General features: G+C 39.3%; 1 protein-coding gene across 1 annotated transcript in view; it reads right to left on the bottom strand.

The window, feature by feature from the left end:
• SFMBT1 (Scm like with four mbt domains 1) overlaps positions 1-12414 on the bottom strand; it is a 73695-nt gene extending 61281 nt beyond the window's left edge. Inside the window, exon 1 of the mRNA XM_030811616.1 lies at positions 12258-12414. Within this exon, the coding sequence (XP_030667476.1) occupies positions 12258-12285 (28 nt within the window). The 5' untranslated portion in view covers positions 12286-12414. The remainder of the gene's footprint in view (positions 1-12257) is intronic.
• Positions 12415-17384: the final 4970 nt, after the last annotated feature.

The following is a 17384-nucleotide window of genomic DNA, read 5'->3' as shown; positions in this document are numbered from 1 at the left end:
CAGTGAGCCGAGGTTGCACCACTGCACTCCAGCCTGGGCGACACAGCGAGATTCCATCTCAAAAAATAAATAAAATAAAATAAAATAAAAACTCTCAATAAACTAGGTATTGATGGAACATATCTCAAAATAATAAGAGCCATTTATGACAAACCCACAGCCAATATCATACTGAATGGGCAAAAGCTGGAGGCATTCCCCTTGAAAACTGGCACAAGACAAGGATGCCCTCTTTCACCACTCCTATTAAACATAGTATTGGAAGTTCTGGCTGCGGCAATCAGGCAAGAGAGAGTGACAAAGCGTATTCAAACAGGAAGAGAGGAAGTCAAACTGTCTCTGTTTGCAGGTGACATGATCCTATATCTAGAAAACCCCATCGCTTCAGCCCAAAAGCTTCTTAAGCTGAGAAGCAACTTCCGCAAAATCTCACGATACAAAATCAATGTGCAAAACTCACAAGCATTCCTATACACCAACAACGGACAAGCAGAAAGCCAAATCATGAATGAACTTCCATTCACAATTGCTGCAGAGAATAAAATACCTAAGAATACAGTTAACAATGGAAGTGAAGGACCCCTTCAAGGAGAGCTACAAACCACTGCTCAAGGAAATCAGAGAGGACACAAACAAATGGAAAAACATTCTATGCTCATAGACAGGAAGAATCAAAATATCATGAAAATGGTCATACTACCCAAAGTAATTTATAGATTCAATACTATTCCCATTAAACTACCACTGACATTCTTCACAGAATTAGAAACAAACTTTTAAATTTCACAGGAAACCAAAAAAGAGCCTGTATAGCCAAGACAATCCTAAGCAAGAAGAACAAAGGTGGAGGCATAACCCTACCTGACTTCAAACTATACAAGTCGACACTAATCAAAACAGCATGATACTTGTACAAAAACAGACATCTAGACCAATGGAACAGAATAGAGAACTCAGAAATAAGACTGCACATCTACAACCATCTGATTTTCAACAAACCTGACAAAAACAAGCACTAAGGATTCCCTATTTAATAAATGGTGCTGGGAGAACTGACTAAGCCATAAGCAGAAAATTGAAACTGGATTCCTTCCTTACACCTTATACAAAAATTAACTCAAGATGCATTAAAGACTTCAGTGTAAAACCCAAAACTATACAAACCCTGGAATAAAATCTGGGCACTAACATTCAGGGCATAGGCATGGGCAAAGATTTCATGACAAAAATGTCAAAAGCAATTGCAACAAAAGCAAAAATTGACAAACGGGATCTAATTAAACTAAAGAGCTTCTGCATAGCAAAAGAAACGATCACCAGAGCGAACAGACAACCTAAAGAATGGGAGAACATTTTTGTAATCTCTCCATCTGACAAAGGTCTAATATCCAGAATCTACAAGGAACTTAAACAAATTTAGAAGAAAAAACCCAATAACCCCACTAAAAAGCGGACAAAGGACATGAACAGACATCTTACAAAAGAAGACATTTATGTGGGCAACAAACATATAAAAAAAAGCTCAACATCACTGATGATTAGAGAAATGCAAATCAAAACCACAATGAGATACCATCTCACACCAGTCAGAATGATGATTATTAAAAAGCCAAGAAACAGGCTGGGCAGGGTGGCTCATGCCTGTAATCCTGGCACTTTGGGAGGCCATGGCAGGTGGATCACTTGAGGTCAGGAACTCAACACCAGCCTGGCTAACATAGTGAAACCCCATCTCTACTAAAAATACAAAAATTAGCCAGGCGTGGTGGTGTGTGCCTGTAATCCCATCTACTCAGGAGGCTGAGGCAGGAGAATCACTCAAACCTGGGAGGCAGAGGTGGCAGTGAGCAGAGATCACACCACTGCACTCCAGCCTGGGTGACAGAGTGAGACTCTGTCTCAAAAAAATTAAATTAAATTAAAAAGTCAAGAAACAACAGATGCTGTTGAGGCTGCAGAGAAATAGGAACACTTTTACACTGTTGGTGGGAATGTAAATTAGTTCAACCATTAGTGGAAGACAGTGTGCCAATTCCTCAAAGACCTGGAACCAGAAATACCATTTGACCCAGCAATCCCATTACTGGGTACCTACCCAAAGGAATATAAATCATTCTATCATAAAGATACATGTACATGTATGTTCATGGCAGTACTATTCTCAATAGCAAAGACATGGAATCAACCCAAATGCCCATCAACAATAGACTGGATAAAGAAAACCTGGTACATATACACCATGGAATACTATGCAGCCATAAAAAGGAACGAGATCATGTCCTTTGCATGAACATGGATGGAGCTGGAACCCATTATCTTCAGCAAACTAACACAGCAACAGAAAAGCAAACCCCACATGTTCTCACTTATAAGTGGGAGCTGAACAATGTGAAAACATGGACACATCGGGGGGAAAAGCATACACTGGGGTCTGTCAAGGGGGACAGGGGGAGGAGAGCATCAGGAAAAATAGTTAATGTATATTGGGCTTAATACCTAGGTGATGAGTTGATAAGTGCAGCAAATCACCATGGCACACGTTTACCCATGTAACAAACCTGCACATCCTGCATATGTATCCTGGAAATAAAAACAAACAAAAAACATATCTCAAATCAAATCACTTCCCACCATATCTACTGGCTATCTCTAGTCCAAGGCCTAACCACAATATCTTCCACCTTTCAATCCACCTTTCAATTACACTTAAAATCTAAAATCTGTGGGACACTACAAAGGCCGTACATGACCTGATCCCTGGCTGCCTACCCTACCACTTTATCCTCAGCCAAACTCTCCATGCTCACCACACTCGGGTGACAATGAGGTTCTTGCCATTCTTTAATCATACTCTTTCTACAAACCCTCTACATTTGCTATCCCTCAACTCAAAGAATCATCTCCCAGTGTCCTTCATGCTCCATTTCATTCAAGTCTCTACTCAAATGTTCGTCTTCAGAAAGGCAACAGTATCCATCTTTAGGCTCTGCTTCCCTTTTCTTCATGGCATTCATTCCTATTGACAATATACCTGTTAGATCATAAACTCCATAAAGTCAGGAATTTGCCACCTAGATTCTTAAAATACTCTTGTTAAGTGAGCCAAGACTCAAGTACTCTATAATCCAATAATCTCACTTCACATAAACTCCCTAAGAGCAGGGATGGTTGTTTTGTTGTTGTTGTTGTTCATTGATGTATTCCTCTGCCCAGAACAATGCTTGTTATACAGAAGACTCTCAATAAACTGCTGAATGAGTACACCCTAGGGGAAACCATACTCCACATGACCACAAGGAGGTAAATATAAGGATGTTCATCCCAGCAGCATTTGTGATATCAACAAACTGGAAGCAGTAAGTAGAATAGGTAAGTTATGGCAATTCTTCAATGGAATACTACTATACAGCAGTTGAAATGAATGCTAGTGTTGACATAGATAAGTCTCAAAAACACACATGAAGCAGAAAAGGCAAGTGCAGAATGAAAAGCGCAGCTAGGTTTCAAAACAAAACTTTGCAGTGTAATGTTTATGAATATATGCATATTAATATAAGAGTGTAAAGAAAAGGATAAAAAGAATACGTATCAACTTCAACAAAGTTACCTTTGGGGATAAAGAGAAGGAAACAGATTAGAAGGGAAACACAAAAGAGGCTTAAACTGTATTATGTTTCACTTCTTTTAAAAAATGAAAATGCATGAAAAGATATTCAACATTACTAATCATTAGGGAAATGCAAATCAAAACTACAATGAAATGCCATTTCACACATATTAGAATAACTATAAACAAAAAGGCAAAAAATAATAAGTGTTGGTGAGGATGTGGAGAATTAAAGATGGTTGTATATTTCTGGTGGGAATGTAAAATGGTACAGCCACTACAGAAAACTGTACAGTACTTCCTCAAAATATTTTTTAATTATCATATGATCGATCTGTCTGTCTGTCTATCTATCTATCTATCTATGCATGTCTGTGTATATACCCAAAAAGAATTAAAAAGAGGACTCAAACATGTATTTGTACACAAACGTTTATAGCAGCAATATTCACAATAACCAAAAGGTAGAAGCAACCCAAGTGTCCATCAACAGATGAATGGATAACAAAAAGAATGTAGTATATACATACAATGGAATATTATTTAGCCTTTTAAAAAAAGGAAATTCTGGCCGGGTGCGGTGGCTCATGCCTGTAATCCCAACACTTTGGGAAGCCAAGGCAGAGGATAGCTTAAGCCCAGGAGTTTGATACCAGCCTGAGCAACAGAGGGAAATCTCGTGTCTACAAAAATATTTTTAGAAGTAAGCTGAGCATGGTGGTGAGTGGCTGTAGTCCCAGCTACTTGAGAGGCTGAGGTGGGAGGATCACTTGTGAGGTTGGGGCTACAGTGAGCAGTGATCACATCACTGAACTCCAGCCTGGGCTGTTAGCGACCCCATCCTCCCAAAAATAAAGTTCTGACACATACTACAACATTGATAAACAATGAAGACATTATGCTAAGAGAAATAAGCCCATCACAAAAGACAAATGGATACCTATAGTAGTCAAATTCATAGAAACGGAAAATTAAATGGTGGGTGCTAGGGCCTAGGGAAACTGGGGAATGGGGAGTTACTGTTGAACAGGTATACCTTTCCATTTGGAAAGATAAGGAGATGGCTGGCAGTGATTATTGCCCAACAATGTGAATGTACTTAATGCCAATAAACTATACACTTAAAAATTGTTAAAACGGCCTGTAATCCCAGCTACTCAGGAGGCTGAAGCAAGAGAACTGCTTGATCCCAGGAGTTCAAGACTGTAGTGCCTCTGAACTACAAGACATGATTGTGCCTGTGAATAGCCACTGCACTCCAGCCTGGGCAATGTTGCAAGACCCCATCTCTTTAAAAAAGGCGAAAATGGTAAATTTTACATGATGGACATTCTACCACAATAAAAAATTAAAAACAAATATTGAACATTAACATTTATTAAATATTTATGCTAGGCACATGGCTGTTTGTTATAGTCTTTTCCATAGTTTTAATGTATTTGAAATGTTTTCATTAGAAATACAAGCCAATAATAAAGACGGCTTTGAGGGCATCTTGAAAGTACAGGCCAGTAGAAAGTCAATTTACATTACTAAAACATAACAAGGCTGGGCATTCGTGGCCCTTAGCAAGGACTCTAGGCCCTTAAATAGCATGTTAATTTAAAAATAAAAAATAAATAACAATTAAAATGATGAATCACTCAACTAAAATCTCTCACACAATGCTGAGAAGAAACAAGACTAATGATGTGATGAGATGATGAGCAAGATATGAGAATTTACTAAAGAAAGAAATGCATAATCCTTAAATATATGAAAATGTGCAAATTTTAAGAGAAATGCAAATTAAAACAACAGAGATATCAGATTGAAAAGAATTCCAAAGTGTGACAAGCCTCTATGGTGAGGCTGTAGTTACACAGGTAAAGCATAATGACACAACCTCTGTGGAAGAAAACTTGGCAATATCCAACAAAATTACATATGTATTTACCTTTTGATCCAGCAATCCCAATTCTAGGAATCTATCCCAAAGATATTTTGGCAAAAATACAAAAAGACATATGTACAAAGCCATTCATTGCAGCACTATTTGTAATACCAAGACTGGAAATAACCCTGACGTCCATCAATAAAGAAATGGTTGAATAAATATGGTATATGTATTCAGTACAGGTTGTTGTAAAAAGCAATGAGAACAATTTCTATATACTGATGTGGAATAATCTCCAAAATATACTGTTAAGAGTAACCACACTACCAAACAGTATTTTTTTTGTATCCCTACTTTTTGTATAAGATGGGAGAGAGGCCAGGCGCAGTGGCTCATGCCTATAATCCTAGCACTTTGGGAGGCCGAGGCGGGTGGATCACATGAGGCCAGGAGTTCGAGAGGAGACTGGCCAACATGGTGAAACCCCATCTCTACTAAAAATACAAAAATTAGCCGGGTGCATGGTGGCACGTGCCTGTAATTCCAGCTACTCAGGAGGCTAAGGCATGAGAATTGTTTGAACCCGGAGGCAGGGGTTGCAGTGAGCCGAGGTTGTGCCACTGCACTCCAGCCTGGGTGACAGAGCAAGGCTCCCTGTCTCAAAAAAAAAATAAATAAAAAATAAATAAATAAATAAATAAAAGGAGAGAGAGATGTGAGTATGAGGATATATGTATATACACTCACATATATTAGTTTATATTTTAAAAAATGAACAACAGGAGAATAAATTTAAAAGTAATAAAACTGGCTATATATATGGAAAAAGAGAAAGAATTAGTGATATCAGGTTGAAGTTATTTTATTTTATTTTATTTTTTTGAGATGGAGTTTCACTCTGTCACCCAGGCTGGAATGCAGTGGTGCGATCTCAGCTCACTGCAACCTCCACCTCCTGGGTACAAGTGGTTCTCTTGCCTTAGCCTTCCTAGTAGCTGGGATTACAGGCGCATACCACCATGCCCGGCTAATTTTTTGTATTTTTAGTAGAGATGGGGTTTTACCATGTTGGCCAGGCTAGTCTCAAATCCCTGACCTCAGGTGGTCCACCCGCCTCGCCCTCCCAAAGTGCTGGGATTACAGGCATGACCCACTGCCTGGCCAATTTTGACTTTAGAAGTATGCAGACTCCTTATACAATTTAGAAACAATTAAATTGAAATAAAAAAATTCTATAAATTTCAAATGAACTGAAACACATGAGCTAACTGTTGGTGGGAAAAACACAAGAAAACAGGATTCCTTTAAGTAACGTTATTTATTTTTATTTGTTTTTGAGACAGGGTCTTGCTCTGTCACCCAGGCTGGAGTGCTGTGGTACAATAAAAGCTCTCTGAAGCCTCAGCCACCCTGGCTCAAGCAATCTTCCCACCTCAGACTCCCAAGTAGCTGGGACTACAGGTACATGCCACTGCACCTGGCTAATTTTTTTTTTCTTTTTGGTAGAGACAGAGTTTCCCTATGTTGCCCAGACTGGTCTTGAACCCCTGGGCTCAAGCAATCCTCCTGCCTTTGCCTCCCAAAGTGCTGGATTACAGGCGTGAGCCACCGGGTCTGGCCTACACCATATTAAAATACAATACTCTGACTATAAACACCAGTGGAATATATTTAAAAGCAAAAACTATAAAGAAATCTTAAACTGCACACTGTGGTTGATATCCGAAATGTTGGTATTATTATTTTAAAATAATTAGAGGACTTTTATAGGATAAAAACAAAGAAGTAATAATATTACCATCATTAGCAAACAAGACACTTCTAAAAGGGAAGAGATAAAAGCATAAAATCAAAGAAGAAAAAACCTTGTAACCCTGTTTTATTTTTTGTTTGTTTTGTTTTTCTGAGATGGAGTTTCCCTATATTGCCCCAGCTGGCCTTGAATTCCCAGGCTCAAGCCACCTCAGCCTCCCAAGTAGCAGGACTACAGGTGCATGCCACTGTGCCCAGCTAAAACCCTGTAATTTTAAATTTAAATTGTAAGTATCATGTAAAACCATTATTTTCTTTACTTTTCAAAAGATGTGTATTTTCATGGCTGAGCATGGTGGCTCACACCTGTAAATCCCAGCAATTTGGGAGGCTGAGGCAGGAAGATCACTTGAAGCCAGGAGTTTGAAACCAGCCTGGGTAACATAGCAAGACCCCATCTCTACAAAAATAAAAAAAATTGCTGGGGATGATGGCACGTGCCTGTGTTCCCAGCTACTTGGGAGGCTGAGGTGGGAAGATCACTTGAACACAGGAGTTTGAGGCTGCAGTGAGCCATGATCATGCCACTGTACTCCATCCTGACTGACAAAGCAAGATTTTGTCTCTAAAAAATAGAAAATAATTTTAAATGTGTATTTTCTAGCTATGTCTGTAAGTAAGGCCTAGAATAAATTACAACCTAGTATCAAATTGGCACTCCAGCACCCAGATTGTGGTCTCTAAATATCATACCTACTTTAAAGAAAAAAAAAGCTCCTCAGAGAAACAGCAGATTGCAAGTTTGGGGCAGAATATGTTCAGGAGGTACTTGGGAATCTTACTGGTCCAGAAGGCAAGGACTAACTGTATCAAAGATACATGACATCACATCAGAAGAACACAGGAACCAGTCTGAAAGAACTCTTGCTGCTCTAGAATTTGATCATCAAATGAATGATGACAGCAATGAATTCAAACTCATCAAACGTATACATATACATATACGTACTTAAATATATGAGTTAATAATATTCAAAACAAAGGAAAAATCAGCTTCTGAAATGGCAAAATGATTATCGCAGTGAACCCACTCTCCCATAAAAGAACCAAAAGACTGGCTAAACAATGAAAATCATCATTTCAAAGTCCTAAAATTAACCAAAGGCACAGAACAAGCTAAAAAGCATCAATTCAAGATAAGCCACTAAACCTCAGTTAGAAGAGTGAAATGTGACATTTTAAGTTGGGACTATTCCCTTCCCTCTTCCTTCTCCAGCTCAAAAAGAGAATTTTAGAACTGAAAATAACCCAATTAATAAAAAACAAACCCTCTATGGATAAGTTCAACAGCAGAATGAAGCAGACAAGAAAGAATGAGTAAAATTGAAGACAAAACAACAGAAAAAACCCAATCTAAACAACAGAGAGAAAACATTAAAAAAAAAATGAAGAGAGTCTGAGGGACCTGTGGGACAGTAAGAGAAGCTCTAATATTAGTTTTATCAAAGTTTCAGAAGAAGAAAAAATGAAGACTGAAAAAGTATTTGAAGAAATAATGGCTACAAATTTTCTAAACCTGGCAAAAGATAAAATGTCTATAAACTCAAGAAGTTAGGTAAACCCCAAACAAGATAAACCCCAAAAGAAACATACACCAGACTCAAACTTCCAAAAATTAAAGGCAAAAAAAAAAAAAAAATCTTAACAACACAGAAACCTCTCTTTTAAAGCAAAGCGTTGGAGGTGGGAGGTGGGAGAGTGTCCAATGACAGTAGATTTCTCATCAGAAACCATGGAGGCCAGAAAGAATTAGTACAATTATTTTCTGAGAGCTGAAAGAAATGAGCTTTCAACCCAGGATTCCATATCCAGCAAAAATATCCCTCAATAATGAATGGGGAAATCAACACATTCTCAAATGAAAGGAAATGAAAACAATCTGTCACTAGTAGACCTCCTTTAAAAAAAAGACTAAAGGCCTGGTGCAGTGGCTCACGCCTGTAATCCCAGCACTTTGAGAGGCTGAGGCGGACAGATCAGGAGGTCAGGAGATCAAGACCACCCTGGCTAACACGGTGAAACCCCGTCTCTACTAAAAACACAAAAAATTAGCCGGGCGTGGTAGCAGGTGCCTGTAGTCCCAGCTACTCGGGAGGCTGAGGCAGGAGAATGGCGTGAACTCGGGAGAGGGAGCTTGCAGTGAGCCGAGCCGAGATCGCGCCACTGCACTCCAGTCTGGGCGACAGAGCAAGACTCTGTGTCCAAAAAAAAAAAAAAGGACTAAAGCCGGCGCGGTGGCTCACGCCTGTAATCCCAGCACTTTGGGAGGCCGAGACAGGTGGATCATGAGGTCAGGAGATCGAGACCATCCTGGCCAACACAGTGAAACCCCGTCTCTACTAAAAATACAAAAAATTAGCCGGGCGTGGTGGCGGGCGCCTGTAGTCCCAGATACTCGGAAGGCTGAGGCAGGAGAATGGTGTGAACCCAGGAGGCGGAGCCTGCAGTGAGCCGACATCACGCCACTGCACTCCAGCCTGGGTGACAGAGCGAGACTCCGTCTCAAAAAAAAAAAAAAAGACTAAAGAAAATTCTCTCAATAGAAATGAAGTGACAAAAGAAAGAATCTTGCAAAATCAGGAAAAGAATAAATGACAACAGAAAGAGTAAAAATATTGAAAAATATAATAAATTTTCCTTCACTCAAGTGTTCTAAATTATGTTTGACAGTTTAAACAAAAATGTTAAGCATGTCTGATGTGGTTCTCAACATATGCAGAGAAAATATTTAAGGCAATTATAAATAAAAGAGGGTAAAGAGAAGTAAAAGTAGGTAAGGTTTCTATACTTCACTTAAAGTAATAAAATGAAGATTGTGATAAGTTATATACATATGTAATATAATATCTAAGTGCTACAAGAGGATATACTCAAAAACACTACAAATCAAAATGGAATTCTAAAAAAAAGTTCAAGTAACCCACAGGAAAGCAGAGGGAAAAAAAGAACACAGAAGCCAGTCTGAAGGAAATCTCACTGCTCTAGAGAAACAAACAAACAAAAACAGAAAAAAATAAATAAGCAAAAAAGGCAGACTTGAATCCAAACATATCAATAATTACATTAAGTATAAATGGTATATATACATCCTGTAAGGCCAAAATTTTTAAAAATTAGTGTATGCTGTGTCAAGAACCTTATTTCAAATATAATGATACAGGCATGTTGAAAAGAAAAGGATGAAAAAGATATACCATGCAAACGTTAATAAAAGAAAGCAGGAATAGGTAAATCCTAGAGACACAAAGTAGATTATGGATGCCAGAGTCTGGGTGGAAAAGGAAACGATGGCTAATGGTTTGTTGTGATGGAATGTTCTGGAATTAGATAGCAGTGATGGTTGAAAAACTTTGTGAATAGACTAAAAACCTCTGAATTATGTACTCTAAAAGGGTTGATTTTATGGTATGTGTATTGCATCTCAAAAAAAACATATTTCAATAAAGTATTTTGAAAAACAAACCTCAACAAAAAAAAAATCTTTATTAAGTAAAAATAAACCAATTAATAATGAGCCAAAGACATGAAAAGATATTTCACTGAAGAGGATATACAGATGCCAAGTAGGAACACGTAAAGATGTTCAATATCACTGGCGGCCATTAGGGAGGTACAAATTAACACCATGATGAGCTGTCACTACCCACCTATCAGAATGGCTTAAACAAAAGTAATGACAACACCAGATAATAGTGAGGATGTAGAGAAACTAGATCTCTCATATACTGCTGGTGAGAATGAAAAATGGCACAGCCACTCTGGAGCATAATTTTGCAGTTTTCTTTACTAAATATGATCTAGTGATTGTGCTGCTGGGTATGTACCCCAGAAAAACAAATAAAGTATTATATACATAATTGTTAATAGCAACTTACGTGTTTGTAACAGCCAAAAACTGGAAACAACCAAAATGTACTACAATAGATGAATGGTTAACCAAACTGTAGTACATTCATGACTACTCCTCCACAATAAAAAGGAACAAACTGTCAATATACGCAAAAGCTTGGATGGATCTCAAGGGCATTATTAAAGCCCATCTCAAAAAGCCATGTACCGTGTTATTCTATTTATGTAACATTCTTTAAATGACAAAATTATAGAGATGGAGAACACATTAACAGTTGCCTGGGATTAGGGAAAGTGGGGGGAAGGAGGATAGGTGTGGGAGCTCTTTGTGGTGATGGAATAGTTGTGTATTTTGACTGAGGGGATGGTTCCAGGAATCTACACATGTGATAAAATGACATAGAATTACACATTCTTTATACTAATATCAATTTCCTCAGTTTTATATCATACTATAGTAACTAATGAGAGAAACTGGGTGAAAGGAACATGAAGTCTGTCAGTAAGTACTATCTTTGCAAACTCCTGTGAATGCATAATTACTTCAAAATAACTAGAAAGTAATCATCAAAATTTTTATGCTATTTTAAAAAAGAAGTCTACTCAAAACAGTTCCTTTTTTTTTTTGAGAAGGAGTCTCGCTCCATTGCCCAGGCTGGAGTGCAGTGGTGCGATCTCGGCTCACTGCAAGCTCTGCCTCCCGGGTTCACACCATTCTCCTGCCTCAGCCTCCTGAGTAGCTGGGACTACAGGCGCCCGCCACCATGCCTAGCTAATTTTTTGTATTTTGTTTAGTAGAGACGGGGTTTCACCGTGTTAGCCAGGAGGTCTCAATCTCCTGACCTCATGATCTGCCCACCTCAGCCTCCCAAAGTGTTATGATTACAGGCGTGAACCACCATGCCCGGCCTTGTTCATAACAGTTTCTTTTCAGCAAACATTATTAGTAGCCCCTAGTGCCAGGTTCTCTGAGAGGTACAGAAGATGGCAATGAAAAACAACTTAAGACTTCAAAGAGCTTCCAGTTCAGTGGTAGAGAAACAGACAATATAACAAAGGCAAGTAATATAATTGTGCATCCTAGAGAATAAATTCTGAGAATAAAACCAATACCTGCATCAAGCTGCTGCTCCCCGTTCATTTCCACAGCATATAGGCTATATCCTCCCAACACAAAGGAAAGGCCTATGGTTCTGCTAGGATCTGAAGATTACTTGCAGGTTTCAAGCATCTGTTCAATGGGTATCCAAGGGTCCAAATGAAAGTGCTGAAAAATGAAAAAGAACACATGAATAGCCTGAAGCCCAAGTGTGCTCACTCACTCATCAAACAGGGCACTCGACTGGTTGAGAGATGAGATAAGACAAAAACATACTGGCAGAATAGATAGGACTGGAGGAAAAATTGACACCTTTTCTAATTCTGAAGAGTCTGTATGTGTATGTGTGCGCTCATGTGTGTCTGTATGTGTAGAGAACGCACACTATCGAGATCTTGATAATAAATCTAAAACTCACAACAAAGTAAGATGTATATGAATCATTACCCTTTAAATTTACATTACCATATTTAGCACCATGATTCCTATCCACAAAACTCCAGTTCCTAATGGTCTCCTAGGGAGACGGGAGAGTTAGCTTTCAATGCTGTCTTACACAACAAATGATTCAGGATACAGTATTACTTTATCTGATTTTCCATTTCATCTATCTAGAATATTATGCAGAACCATAAATATCAACTGTATTAGCCTACAATTATAAAGAGAATTCCTCCAAAATAAGCTTTGAACCTGCTTATTCTTTTTTTAAAAAACAGCTTTAGGGCTGGAAGCGGTGGCTCATGCCTGTAATCCCAACACTCTGGGAGGCTGAGGTGAGAGGACTGCTTTGAGCCCAGGAGTTTGGGACCAGCCTGGGCAACATGGCAAAACCTCATCGGTACTAAAAATACAAAAACTAGCTGGGTATGGTGGCGCATGCCTGTAGTTTCAGCCACTCGGGAGGCTGAAGTGGGAGGATGGCTTGAGTCTGGGGGACAGAGGTTGCAGTGAGCCAAGATCGCACCACTGCACTCCAGCCTGGGTGACAGAGCCAGACACTGTATCACAAAAAAAAGAAAAAAAAAACCTTTATTGAGATATAAATCACATACCAAAATTTCCCATTTTAAGTGTACAAATTAATAATTTTTAGTAAATGTACAAAGTGTAACCATCATAATTGAATTTGAGAATACTTCTATTATCCTGAAAAGAAGCCAAATGCTCACTTGCAGCTCCTTCCCATTCCATCCCTAAGCTCAAGCAACCACTCATCCGCTTTGTCTCTACAGATTTTGCCTTTCCCAAACATTTCACATAAATGGAACCATATGAAATGTGGTCTTTCATATTTGGTTGTCTTTCACTTATCATGTTTTTGAGGTTCATCCACGTTGCAGTATGGATGAATCTATTTATTCTTGCTTTACATACATGTAAAATAATCTAAGCTATTATCTTAATATGTGCCTAATAGATTAGAAAGAGAAAATGAAAGGGAGAAAAGAGCTGCTACAGGAAGGCACGGCATGAACTAACTGCAAAAGCGACAATACAGAAAACTATAGCATTGGGATGGGTACTTAACAGCACAGCTTTGGGGGTGATATTTGTAGGATCAAGCAATTCTATACCTCTCAGAAGTTTTGAGTGTGTATTAGAGCTCCCAGTAAATGATTCTCATAAGCAACTTTAATCATGAAGAAAAAGCTTAGCTTTTAATACATCCTTATATCACTTTGAAAAGGTACCAGCTACCTAAAGGACAATAGCTTAAAATGGGTAGGGATGGCCGGGTGTGTGGCTCATGCCTCTAATCCTAGCACTTTGGGAGGCCAAGGCGGGCAGATCACTTGAGCCTAGGAGTGAAAGACCAGCCTGGGCAACACAGCAAAACTCTGTCTCAAAAAATATATATGAAAATTAGCTGGGTGTGGTAGTGCATGCCTGTAGTCCCGGCTACTTGGGTGGCTGAGGCAGGAGAATCACTTGAGCCCAGGAGGCTGAGGGTGAGGCTGCAATGAGCCAAGATCACGCCACTGCACTCTAGCCTGGGCAATGGGAGTGAAACCCTGTCTCAAAAAAAAGGTGGGGAGGTAAGGAAACCTAGATTCTAGTGCCAGCTCTACTGATAACTAGCTATGCAATCTGATACACTACCATATTATGTCCATTTTTTATCTATAAAACAAATAAAGATCTTTTTCAGATTTTAAATTTTCATTTCATAATGAGCGTAGAAAAAGTTTTGATAACTATTAAAATTGTGAACATCCCACTTGAGATAAATGCCAGTTATCCCAGATCGTATCACAGAATATAAGCACCGAAACCCACACTTTCAAAGATGGGAACAATTGAATAGAAACTTGAGAGTGATGTTTACGGCTTCTAAATGTGCTCTCTTCCCTCAATTTACTTTTCTACACCAATCCCAAAACATCCAAACTGTATCACTCCACCTACTAATTTATTCTTTCCCTATATACTTATCAAACACCAGCTCCTTACCAACCACTACTGTAGGGGATGGGGTAAGGTAATCAAGAGAGATATGGTTCCTGCTTTCATGGAGCTTATTTTCAACTGGAGGGAGACAAATTAAGCCAACAATAAAAAAATTATTTAAATTGCTATGAAGTAAAAGTACTGGGTGATAAGAAAGAATATAAAGGCAGGTCTAACCTAAGGTCACTGACAGTGTCCCTGAGAAAATGATACAGCAGCTAGGCAAAAGGGGGAGAAAAGGAGGACTATTCCAGGCACCAAGAACAGCAAAAACCAAGGCTCTATGGTGGGAAGGACCTGAAGGCTGCTGTGGCTAGAGCATGCAAACCAATAGAGTAAGTGGCAAATAAAAGATTGAACAGCAAGAGACGGGATAACAGCAATTAATATTTACTGAGGACTGCCTACGTGCTGGGGCACTGTTTTAAGCAGGCTGTTGACAGGTTCAAATTCCTATGGCTCTAATTTAGTAGATAATCTCCACATATAAAGTCTTGACACTTCAGCATGGTTTTGACAGAACGAAGTCAGTGCTAAATAAATATCTGTTGGGTCACTAGGCTTTGAAGATGTCATCTACTGTTTAAGTTCATGAACTCTTGGAACATGCTGGAGTATTTTGTGCAGAGAGCCACAAAGTACAAAAATAATAATGAAGCTTCAAAGCCACAAGGCATGAAGTGGAGGGATACAAGTCTTACGTAGCAGAAAGCTAAGGCTGTGACATTTTTTCAACCTTACATCAATCATTTAGATTTCAGCCAATAAGCAATCAGTTCATCATCTTAATAGGATCACAAGAAATAGACTGATGAAGTCTTCTGCTGTGGAACATCTGTTCACGCTCTCTCTTTATTGTTAGCCTGCTGTCTTTTCATGCAGTAAAGAAAAAACGGGGGCGCGGTGGCTCACGCTTGTAATCCCAGCACTTTGGGAGGCCGAGGCGGGCGGATCACGAGGTCAGGAGATCGAGACCACGGTGAAACCCCGTCTCTACTAAAAATACAAAAAATTAGCCGGGCGTGGTGGCGGGCGCCTGTAGTCCCAGCTACTCAGAGAGGCTGAGGCAGGAGAATGGCGTGAACCCAGGAGGCGGAGCTTGCAGTGAGCCGAGATTGCGCCACTGCACTCCAGCCTGGGGGACAGAGCAAGACTCCGTCTCAAAAAAAACCAAAAAAAACAAAACAAACAAACAAAAAAAAACGGTAAAATATCCAGGAGCTTAGTATATGAAAATTTAATTCACTTTTCCTTTATTTCCTGTTCATATTAAAATTGTTTTACTGTCATCATTTATTTTATCATTTATTTTGGTATTATCACCCTCTTGTAGTGAACAGAACACACTAAGAGTTACTCATTTAAGGCCTGGTGAGGTAGCTCACGCCTGTAATCCTAGCACTTTGAGAGGCCCAGGCGGGTGGATTGCTTGCGGTCAGGAGTTTGAGGCCAGCCTCGCCAACTTGGTAAAACCCCATCTCTACTGAAAACACACACACACACACACACACACACACACACACACACACACTAGCTGAGTGTGGTGGCAGGCACCTGTAATCCCAGCTATTTGGGAGGCTGAGAAGAGAATCACTTGAGTCCAGGAGGGTGAGGCTTCAGAGAGCCAAGATCGCACCACTGCACTCCAACATGGGCGAAAGAGCGAGACTCCGTCTCAGAAAAGGAAAAAAAGAAAGAGTTATTCATTTAAGTAAGTGCTTATAAGGCTGGGCCCAATGGCTCACCCCTGTAGTCCCAGTGCTTTGGAAGCCTGAGGCGGAAGGATCTCTTGAGCCCAGGAGTCTGAGGTTCCTGTGAGCAATGATCACACCACTGCATTCTAGCCTGGGCAACAGAGAGAGACCCTGTCTCAAAAATAAATCAGTAAAAATAAATAAATAAATAAATAAATAAATAAATAAATAAATAAATAAAAGTAAAAATAAATAAATTCTCATGAATTAACTGATCTGGATCTTACTCATCTTATTTAATACTTTAGTGAACTAAATAGGTGCCTAGATATTTGGAGGGGGTTCTAAGAAAATATACTGAAGCTTGGAGAAATTTTAAATACTTCTAAGAAATATAAACAAAAATTGAAAAGGCAAAGCTAATTGGATAAAATAAGCTTTCAAGACAAATATTAAAAAAGAACAACAACTAAACCCAGGCAGTAAAATCAAACTGAATAGCTATTTCATTTTTAAGTGGTACATCAATACAAAATAAAACTACCATGGAATTTTAACAGATTTTTTTAAGACCTAAAAGTCATCTGAACAACAAATATGTTAGACAAAATTTTCCCCTCCCATCTTGGTGGGGTTTTTTAGACACAGTCTTGCTCTGTTGCCCAGGCTGGAGTGCAGCGGCACAATCTCGGCTCACTGCAACCTCTGCCTCCCGGGTTGAAGTGATTCTCCTGCCTTAGCCTCCCAAGTAGCTGGGATTACAGATATAAGCTACCACGCCTGGCTAATTTTGTATTTTTTGTATTTTGGTAGAGACCATGTTGGCCAGGCTGTTCTCGAACCCCTGACCTCAAGTGATCCGCCTGCCTCAGCCCTCCCATCTTGTTTTAGATTACACATACAGTCCACACTCTAAGCCTAGTAGTAGTAACCTGGCTTCATGTTAATGCCCGTTGTTTTCAAGGCCAAGATAAACATTGAGTAAGATGAGTGATG

Source organism: Nomascus leucogenys, chromosome 4 (assembly GCF_006542625.1).
Source record: "Nomascus leucogenys isolate Asia chromosome 4, Asia_NLE_v1, whole genome shotgun sequence".
NCBI classification, from domain to species: domain Eukaryota; kingdom Metazoa; phylum Chordata; class Mammalia; order Primates; family Hylobatidae; genus Nomascus; species Nomascus leucogenys.
Note: the sequence above shows the minus strand (reverse complement) of the source record. Positions and strands in the feature narration are given on the sequence as shown.